The sequence below is a fragment of the Portunus trituberculatus genome, chromosome 19 (assembly GCF_017591435.1).
Source record: "Portunus trituberculatus isolate SZX2019 chromosome 19, ASM1759143v1, whole genome shotgun sequence".
Lineage (NCBI taxonomy): Eukaryota > Metazoa > Arthropoda > Malacostraca > Decapoda > Portunidae > Portunus > Portunus trituberculatus.
In genome coordinates this window covers 932,501-943,688 of record NC_059273.1, presented here as the reverse complement: position 1 = coordinate 943,688, position 11,188 = coordinate 932,501, and the positions used below count along the sequence as shown (strand labels likewise).

Here is an 11,188-nt window from a genome sequence, read left to right as displayed (position 1 = left end):
CAACCAATTTTCGTCATCTATTCACACCATAACTGAACTATTTTGAGGAGCTGGTGCGAATCACTTTAATTTTGACGCCGCACAAACCTTCGTTAACCCTTTGTGCCAGTCCCTGTTGTGGGGCGGGAATCGTTCAGGATGAGAGATTAAAACTCCAAGATTGTGGCGCCAGGAGAAAGGCAATTCAGCGCGAGCTAAGGTTTTATCTAGGCATAGGCGTGTTTACAGCCGAGTGCGTCCTGTGGCAGTTTAATATCGCATACCTTGGCGAGGAGCTCATACATTTAACCAGTGTAGCAGCCACACTCTCAAGAGACACCACTTCCTCGGGTTTATACAAGTTTGTAAATCTTTTCTACCACGGAGGGAGGTGGTATCCTTAAAGTAGTGCCGGCAATCTAATCTTTTCAACTTGAACACAATTTTGATATTCATCTTAAAACTTTATTACCATGAGATGAAAGCCTCGAGAGAAATGTTAAGACAATGTCACTCCACCAGAGTAACTAGCTCAGCTCCTGACGAGTAGGGCCAGAGAAACAAGTTTCGAAAAGATGTAATTAAGTTTAGTTCGGAAACAAAGTACGACTGAATTTGTTCGTGAACGTTATCTCATGAATAAACACACTGATTTGAATAATTGTCATTTTACACTTCATACGCATACGAGTACATTAAAGAATTTAAGACTTTATATGATAATTCAGTCGCAGTTAACATAAATTACGAAAGAATCTTAACCTACAACGACTGCCATTAAGAGTTTAATGTATATTTTCTTTATGCTGGGATATGGAAGTTGAAAGAAAATTTTAGAGATGCACAATCCGGAAGAGTCGTAGGAAATAACGGTGCTTTAAATTACAATGGTGAGAACACTTGTTGCGCGACACTCTCTTGTTTTTTTGTTGGGCAACGAAGTGTATGACTATACTGCGACCCTAGATTTGCCAGATTTGTTAGATTCTTTCAGCGCAGTTGTGACAGATCGTAATTACTTCATATGGAGAGAGAGAGAGAGAAAAAAAAAAAAACTATTTGCCAAAATATAACTTTCGAACTCAAAAGATTTTTCACTCACATTTACACAAGACACTTCGTATCATCTGCAAGCATTCTTACACCAATCATTCACACAAATTAACTGGTTTACCTCACAACATATGTCCAGCGATGCCGTGGAATGGGTATCTCCATCCAGAATATTTCACACTGCATGAAGGCCTTCTTCACCCAGTACTGTCGTAAAAAAAATAAAGAAAAAACATCTAATAAAATAAGATTTAATACTAACCGTCTTACCAACAAACCAACCTCAGTTAAGGTACGATGACCGGCCACCTGCTTCGTGCTAACCGAATTTGATGAGGGAATATAAGCCTCCCTTCCCTCCACACACACTTACAGCTACTTTTGATCAATAGCAAAATAAGCTGGTTTCCATAAATCAAATTTGACGCTTGAATGAATGTAATTAATTTCCTCAACTTGGATTACAGCTATTACATACGTTTCATTATGCATAACACTGTTAAGCGATGGCCATGTGTGATAGTGAAAAAAAAAAACGCCTCGCAAACAATTTTTCTTTGTTTCACTCATCACTTTTGACTGTGAAGTGAAGTTCCTCCAAGATATTTTGTAGATGAATGACATTAATGAGCTGTAAATATCGTACACTCATCACATATAATAGTAAGAATAATCCGAGGTAGCAGATTAGAAGGCAGATACAGGAAGAACTGTACGGATGGAATATGAAGAACTAAAAGAGGTGGAAGAAGCGCTACATATATGATACAAATGACAAAAGATAGAAGGAAATGACAAAAGATAGAAGGGTGTGGCATTCCGTGGTCGCCAATTTCTGCATGGGCACGGCACTTCAGTAGGTAAGGTACAGATGTGAGACTGATCGCAAGAGTCTAACGGAGAAGATAGGGTAACAGCAAAAGCCGAATAATTAAAAGTAAAAAAAAAGAGCAAGAATATTAGGTATACTTCTAAAGCGATCGGGAATGCGAGAAGTTGATGTAGGACTAGGTCATGGAGGATAGAGAAGTTGAAAGCTACTTCACTAGGATGGTCAGTGAAGGGAGAGGAATATTAAAGCTAGTGGTGAATACTGAATTCCAAGGATGAAGAACGCCGCAAAAGGAAAGAGAGTCAATGTGCTCAACTTTTGAAGTTAAATAGTCAAGGAATTCATCATAGTCTAAGAAATTTGGTGAGAGATAGACAACACAAATAATTCAGTTAAGAGAATGACTGAAGCTGTACCCACATGGTGTAAAACTCGGAAGATTCAAGAGCGTGGGAACGAGAGCCAATATTCGCTGTGCACATGGACGCGGCATTCAGCTTTGGAACGAAAATGAGGGTAAAAAAGTGAAGGAAACAGAAAAGTGGCTTTGTCAGTTGCCTCAGACATGTGTTTCAAGTGAGGAAAAGAAGATGAGATTCAGAAGAGGAAAGGTGGTGTTCCACAGATCGAAATTTAGATTTAAAACCGGGAATGTTGCAGAAATTAATGGAGAAAAGTTAAGAAGTATTAAGGCACTGGAAGAGCAGTCTGATCTTGGGTCATTTATGGATATCTCCACAGAAGGGGAATTCGATGCTTGAATTTCTCGAAGGGTTTGTGTGTTGTTAGGCGCCGGTAGTAGAGTCTGAAAAGGCGCGCTGGAGTGTAAGAGTGTGAATAGGGAAGAAGCGGTGAAAGTGTGAGGCAAAAATGATGGGAAAGAAGTACAGTACACAAGCAAACTAGAAGGAAGGAAGGAGGAAGGGGACGGAGGTAGAAGATAGAGAGTGGGGACGCAGCAGGTATGCAAGAGGAAATATATACAGGGTAGGAGACAACGTGGCGGGACATCTTACACTGGAAACTAAAATAACATAAGGAAGGATAATAAAGACACAAACCTGTAAAATAAAATATGTTTCGTTTTCCAGAGGTTTGTGGTAAGATAGCGGTGTGAATGAAGTGTTTTAATGACTGCGGAAGTGTCGTGTTTGTTTACTAGTGTACTGGGTGTAAGAAACGTTAAGAGGAAATGCGGAACAGAAAGTGAGAAGCAATGCGAGGACAAAAAACAATAAATGAAAGAATGTGTGTGTATGTAGCAGAGTAAAAGAAAAAAAAAATCAAACATGCTTTACCTCCAATATCAGCACCATCGTCATCCTCTCACAGGCCAGCGCTCGTCTGAGGCCTCCGTCCGTCTCTTGTATTGCTGAGCGCTTGAGGTACCGAATTGCTCAGTGATCTTCATGCCAATTTACTGACAGCATCAGCGTTACTATTTTTGTTGATTCTTAATATAAACATGCAAATGATAATGTTACAAACACAATACTTTACAGGAAGTGAAGATAAATAAATAAGTAAAATCACTGGAAGCTGGCAACTATCTGTGCCTAACCACATACACTCCGCGCAGGAAAGTAGTGACAATGAGTACCGCTCTCATTCTGGATCCGGTACTTTTCATTATCAAGTGAACACCAGATTTACTTTGTACACACTCTAGCAGCCTTTGTAGGAAGACTTTGCTATAGAATATATACTATGTTGTTCTTTTGCTAAATAAGACACTAAATGACTGCTTTTCCTCTTAGGGATCACCAGTATGGAGCTTCATAGAAGCAGTGGCGAAGGTTCATAAAGTAACAAACGCAAAACATTTCTTCACATTTATTGCTTTTTACAAAACACTTTTGTTACAATATGTTACATAATATACACATATTTACATAGTCTTAGCAGCTGTGATTATGGGATGGTGTTGACATGGCGGTGAGATAAGCATGAGATAGTGAGGGAGGTACTTAATCCTAAAAACATAGATGTACTTAGACGTTCGCACGTTCACTGGGGTGGTTATGGCGGCAGCGAAGGATTACCAGACGGTATCTACCAGAGAGAAAACAAATCATTCTAGCCAAACCTTATGCAGTTTATTAGCCAAACAGAAGATGAACCTCTAACCTCGCATCTCGCGTTGCCGCCCCAAGGAAGGAGCGGGGCAGTGTTTCCACACACATCGCCTCTTTGGTTACAGGGTGAGAAGGCGCGTCGCGGTGACTAGTATCTGACAACTTCTCTTGAGAGTAAGTTGCTTATCCTTGTTCGGGGTTCATCTTGTTAGGTTTGAATTAGTGGAAAAGAGCATAACGACTTCTTTAAATAAAATTACATAACTTCTCTCAATAACGTGTGTGTGTGTGTGTGTGTGTGTGTGTGTGTTTCACTGTTTGATCTGCTGCAGTCTCTGACAAGACAGCCAGACGTTACCCTACGGAACGAGCTCAGAGCTCATTATTTCCGATCTTCGGATAGGGCTGAGACCAGTGTGTGTGTGTGTGTGTGTGTGTGTGTGTGTGTGTGTGTGTGTGTGTGTGTGTGTGTGTGTGTGTGTGTGTGTGTGTGTGTGTGTGTGTGTGTGTGTGTGTGTGATTGCCTATATATATATATATATATATATATATATATATATATATATATATATATATATATATATATATATATATATATAAGCTCCGATATACAAATAATAATAAATTATGACATCAACACAAAACATATATTTACGTAAATATTGCACCGATAAAAGCTCAGCATATCACGTGGGCGGAAAACCAGTGACCGATAGTTGTAAATTAGCTGTGAAAGTAGACGTAGGAGTAGTAGTAGACGGAACAGCAGCAGTAGCAGCGGCAAATGTAGTAACAGTAGAAGTAGTTAGTAGTAGTAATGGTGGCAACAATAGTAAAATAATTGATAATGATAGTGGTGGCATTAATAGTAGTTGGCTTATTGTATGCACACCAAAAAACAAAAAAAAGATGAAAATCAAATGGAGACAATTCAGTGAGAAAGGAATAGCTAAAGAGGACGGGAGTATCTTAGGTCATGTATGATACACGATACAAGAAGAGAGGAGTGATGTGAGTCGTCTTAAAAAAATAAAATTAAGCGATGCCACATAATGTGAATAACTTAAATATCGAAACTAAGAAAGAACATTAATGTCATGAAACCTTGACAAGTAACTGGATAGTCACTGATCAGCATACCTGCAAGGGGAGCGATGGAGTCTCTGTAGACGGTATAAAAATGTACAGATATGCGACACTGACAAATGTGATATGAATCTTTAAAAGATTTCATTAAGTACATAGAGTACACTTATTATTATATATGTGCTCGTCCCCTACCGTCTAAATTGAGTCAGTAGTGTACCATTATCATCTAAGATGGCTGTCAAAAACCCGGTGAGGATTCTCGCCGTCGGAAGCCTGGTCCATAAAAAATTACTATAAAATATTGTGTATATATATATATATATATATATATATATATATATATATATATATATATATATATATATATATATATATATATATATATATATATATATATATATATATATATATATATATATATATATCGGAACTAGCCAAAGGGAAGCCTGATGAAGTTTCGTAGTATCACTTGCGAAACTTGTCCGATAATGTAACAAACAGGTGGCACAACACCTTCACGCCCCGCAAAGTGTAGTTGTGACTGTTACAGAAAACAGCATGGGGTGAGCTGCGGTAGCTGGAGCCGCCCCTCCCCGCCGCCAGGGCGCAGTGAGGCAGCGGCTCTCACAGTGTTCCTGGGAATGACTAAGGAATTTATTTTTCTACGTACACTTTTGCTTAACAAACGTACAAAATAATGGCGATCCTGATGTAATCCCTTAACGTTTTCACCGCTGCCTGTGCCAATGATAAATTTTCATATAAGTACGCACATACATCACCATATTATGTATTTACACACAGACAGACTTGTAAACAACAAACACAGTACGCACCTTTTTTTTTTCAAGTTCGTTATATATTTTTTATTACTATATAAAATTTCTCAGTGATATACAAAATGTTCACTCCCTCAAGATAGTACACATTTTATATAAATATATAGAAACAGACGTTTTTTCTTATAAAAAGAGAAAAAATAAATACAGCCGGTGACAGGTGGAATGACACCCCGCCCACGACTAACCTCCACCACCTCACCCAACGACACCGGGGATTTAAGCAACATCTCGAGTTGGAGACTTGCTTCACAGAACACACAAAGGCCGGTGGCTCATAGGAAGAGTTAGTGAAACAATTCAACTCAGTCATACCTTACTCACATAAATCATAAAGGAGAATTACATATTTGTGAAAGTCAATCTGACTTCTAAATACGCCTACTGTGACGTTCAATTTGCAGGTGAGTTGTCTTGTTATTCAAACATAACATAACAGTAAAGTATTGTCAGTATGGAAGTATCAGTGAATCTCGTTCGACAGCTAAGGACAGGGATATCTTTCCAGGACAATAGAAACAAACAGAAGAAATGCGGAGGAAAAATGAAAAATGCAGCATGCTCTCTTAAATAGGGAGGCTAAGCTTAGGGAACGAATGACAAGTGCGGAAGGAGGAGCTTATTAAGATGAACCACCAACGTGAGCTGTTTTCAGTGACAGCCTCCAACTATTGTTTGGCTCAAATAGAGATGTGTTCCGAAATATTAATTAACTGGGTCTCGAAATAAAATTCAATAGCAGGGATGAGATGCAAAATAACTAATCTTATAGTTTGACTTCATTGATCTCAGAATTCTAATGACCCGTCACACTGATGATCATATTCTAGGTTCCCTTGTTTTCCTCACTATGATTTCCATTCACTTCATCTTTTATTCCCTTCCTGCAGCTTCAACCTCTAATACCTTCCCAGAGCTCCGGGATCCATCCTGCAGCTTCGGCACTGATGTCGTCAGGTAAGTCGAAGGATTTCTTCCAATTACACCAAAACAGACAGCGCCACTCTCCTGCGGCACACTAAGGCGGGTCGCCGCCGGGGGACTTAAGATTTAATACCCTGGAAAAGCTCACCTTGAGAAAAAGGATCTACCTGGAGTTTTCCCTCTGCCTCAATATATATATATATATATATATATATATATATATATATATATATATATATATATATATATATATATATATAAGCACACACACACACACACACACGTAAATATTGACATTTTCAGGTCTGATCCTCAGGACATGATTCTTTTACTGACATGTACGTGATGTGCTACTGAACGAAACCCAAACCACCTTAGTTTTGACTGTCTGGGCGGCAGAGGGGGCGGCATCGCGCCTATTGGATGGTGCGGCTGGCCATGGACGCATGTCATTGACGTGAGTGGAGCCATGCACACGCTCTTGTAATCTTGCTTTCTTCTCTGGTCAGCCGTTGCCTCCTTCGATGGCAAGATGACGAGGATATTCTACCTTGCCCAATCGACTAACAAGAGCATATCGACACATGCAACACATGTAATAATAAAACAATCTCTTCAACATGAGAGAAATGTTGCGATCTGTGTATTTGAACAGATACTCTAGCCGATCTCGATGCTCCAGCAGTGATCCAGCACTGTACCACATACTCATACACTGATACACAATTTCAAGTACAAATTATGCCAAATGCATTTTAAAGCCGTTATTTTTTTCTTTATTCCCACAATAGTACGAAGGAATTAATGAAATGCGATTGTAGTAACTATCATGATATATGTCTGGAGTAATCTTTGGTTATTTAAGCAAATCTGCGAAGAGTCCTATATATAGTCTATTCTCCCTGAAGTCGCGATGACTGGTATTTATCTACCAGCAAACACGGCACAGCGGTAAGGGTCGCATAGCGGCCTGACGAGTGACTTTCTTCTTTCTTTCCTTTTGTGTGTGTGTGTGTGTGTGTGTGTGTGTGTGTGTGTGTGTGTGTGTGTGTGTGTGTGTGTGTGTGTGTGTGTGTGTGTGTGTGTGTGTGTGTACGTCGTCTATGCCTACCAGCTGAGACAAAGCCCTCTTCTCGGAGAAGCGTAATTCCACGTATTCGCCGCCCATCCCGTAAGAAACGGGTCTGCTTACAGTCATACTAAATGACCTTCGAGATCCGATTCACTGTATGTGGAAGGAGAAGGGTTGGGGTTGAAAGTAGAGAGGCTTGTCGGCTGCACTCTGAGGTCCCCATTTCTATTAGAGAAGTCGGTGACGGCGATGACAGGATGGTCTATTGTGATGGAGTGGGGGTCTAGCGTGAGGCTCGGGTGTTCAGAGGGAATAGAGTGCTGCTCCAGGCCTAGAGAAGGAGGAGGGTCCGAGTCTAACCCTAATGACTGCAAGGCGTGTGAGTGCTCTCTTCCTTCCACGCTTATACTTCCCATGTCCGCCGGGTAGCCATGGCCATGGTCGTGGAGCCCCAGGGTCACTGAGGGGCCTCCAGCGTGGTACTGGGCTGCACCGTTAGGGACACCTGTAGGAGAAGGTGTGTACGAGAAGCTAAGGTACCCTCTGGTTTCAGGAGAAGTGCTGTAATGTGTAGCACGGGAAGGAGGCCGAGGAGTCACTTTGCCTGGAAGAGAAGAAAACAAATCGAGGAATAATCCACCTGCGCAGCAAACAATCGTGACGCTACTGAAGAAGAGAAAAGATAATGTTAGAAAATGTATCTTTAACGATGATACGCAGAAAGAGGCAGGTGTGATCTCAGCAGATTACACATGTGAGGTGAGGAGGCAAAGAAGGGATTTCTGGTGTTAAGAGAATACAATTATTACACTATAAACAATCCCGATGCATACTGAGATACACAGCCTTGCGTGTCACAAGTCCATATCTCTACTTACAAAGGCATAAAAATACAAATGCAATACTGACACATATAACCACACCCGCACACGCATACACATGGGCACACACACACACACACACACACACACACACACACGGAAGAAAAATATCTAAGGACTCATTTTAACTGGGTATCAATAATGATACGGCGTAGTCATATGTAAAAATTCTAATACATAAAAAAAAATAACGTTTTAGTAGTAAAATAAAAGATGAAGATTTAATTCTAAAAGTGGCAGCTATGAGACAGTACCATATTTACTTTTAAAACTCTCTCTCTCTCTCTCTCTCTCTCTCTCTCTCTCTCTCTCTCTACACACACACACACACACACACACACACACACACACACACACACACGTACAGTTAGCACACTCGGCTCACAACCAAGAGTCCTAGGAGCGGCGAGGCAAATGGGCGAGCCTCTTAATATGTAACCCTATTCACCTAGTAGAAACTAGGTAAGGGATGTAATTCGAAGGATTGTGACCTCGTTGTCCCGGTTTGTGGTGTGAAGTGTGGTCTCAGATCTACCCGAAGATCGGTCTATGAGCTCTGAACTCTTTTCGTAGGGTAAAAGCTGGCTGGGTGACCAGCAAGAGGCTGTGAATTACACACACGCTTGCACGCACGCACACACGCCCGAACGCGCACAGACACACACACAGACACACACACACACACACACACACACACACACACACACACACACAAGAAATTTCACTTCATGAAAGCTATGAATAAACTTGTCACGTGCTGTATTTGAGCTGAAGGCAGAAAAAGATGAATAAATACTATAATACACTATATGTACAATGAGAGAAAGAGAGAGAGAGAGAGAGAGAGAGAGAGAGAGAGAGAGAGAGAGAGAGAGAGAGAGAGAGAGAGAGAGAGAGAGAGAGAGAGAGAGTCGAGTACTTCACAAAATCGAGGAGGAAATACACAGGTTTGAAAGGAGCGTCCCTGCAATAGAGAGAAAGAGAAGTGAGGGAGAAAGTGACGCGAGGGAAATAACGAAACAGAGAAAAAGTAGAAGGGGAGAGGAGCGAAGAGAGGAATGAAAGGATGCAGCAGAGAGCTCCTTCTGAATAACAAGGCGGAGAGGAGAAATGCAACACTCCTAGTTTGACTCGATTACTGGAAAAGAAGAAAAAAACAAATTACGGAGGAAGAAGGACAGAAAGAAAGAAAGAAAGAAAGGAAAATAGAGACAAAATGAATGAATGAATGTAAGAAGAAGAAGAAGAAGAAGAAGAAGATGATGATGATGATGATGAGTAACAACAACAACAACAACAACAACAACAGCATCAACAATAACAAGAAGAAAAAGACAAAAGATGGAGGAGGAGGAATCATAAATTAACATTGGAAACAACAATAAGACAAAGCATTGTGACAAAGCAGAGAAGTATTATTCACGTGAGGTCGCACTACCTACCTCACAAAAAAATAAATATCACAGAAAATACAAGATCCTGCAAAACAAACATACCAAAACGATACGTCTTTATTTATTCATTACGCATCACTAAAGGAATATTTACTCACCTAACTGGTGATTATAAGCATTTCGTCGGAGGACCTCAGCGTAATCATCCTCCTGCGGGTCATAGGCGGCGCTGGAGGGCTGAGAGGGAGTCTGGGACGCGTACTCTGGAGGTGGTTCGATTTGGTCTATGAGGTAAGTGGACGCCGCGTGTTTGTGAGTCTGTTCCTGGAAGGGGCGAAACAAGGAGGTGTGTGGTTAATGACGGTATTGATGGGCGGGGTGAAACAAAAAGTGGAATATGCCTTAGAAGTTCAAGGCATGTGTGCTTCGTGGAAACATAAATGAAGGTGAGGTGAGAAGAATTGGTGATATATATTTCAAGAAAATTATATGCAGATAAACGATGCAAAATAAATAAATATGTACCCACTTAAAAGAACAAACAAATTACAGAGAAAATGCACGCATGAATGCATGTTAATTAATGTTAACAAGTAAAGAAACAACGTACACAACACGTGCATGATAGATGAAGAAACAAAAATCCACAAATAACGAAATAATAACCAACACAAAACAACACTCTTTCCACAATACTGTGAGGTCAGGGAACAAGATCTAGAGCAATTCATAACCACGAGATACGGGAAACTGGTGACAACGAGACAACCCTGCGTAGAAGCTGCCAGGGTAACAACGGCGTTGATGAAAGATAGAGATGGAAGTTAAACGTAATGCAGGAGTCTGTAGAGAGCGATAATGCTGTGAAATCAGGTATTATTATGATATTCAGGATGACAACTACAGCTCTATCATGTACTCGAAGGATGTACCATTGCAGCCATTACATAGCAAATATGTGAGCAGGTGTGCATATCAGTGATGGAATGTGAAGGTTGTGTAAAGGGTAAATCTAAGTTTGTAAGGACGATATTTCAATCCTTAAAGGAG

At 40.5% G+C, this 11,188-nt stretch overlaps 1 protein-coding gene across 1 annotated transcript in view; it reads right to left on the bottom strand.

The window, feature by feature from the left end:
- Positions 1–7,796: 7,796 nt before the first annotated feature.
- Positions 7,797–11,188, bottom strand: part of LOC123506073 (nephrin-like) — a 222,053-nt gene continuing 218,661 nt past the window's right edge. Inside the window, 2 exon segments of the mRNA XM_045257930.1 lie at positions 7,797–8,467; positions 10,297–10,462. Of these exon segments, the coding sequence (XP_045113865.1) occupies positions 7,986–8,467; positions 10,297–10,462 (648 nt within the window). The 3' untranslated portion in view covers positions 7,797–7,985.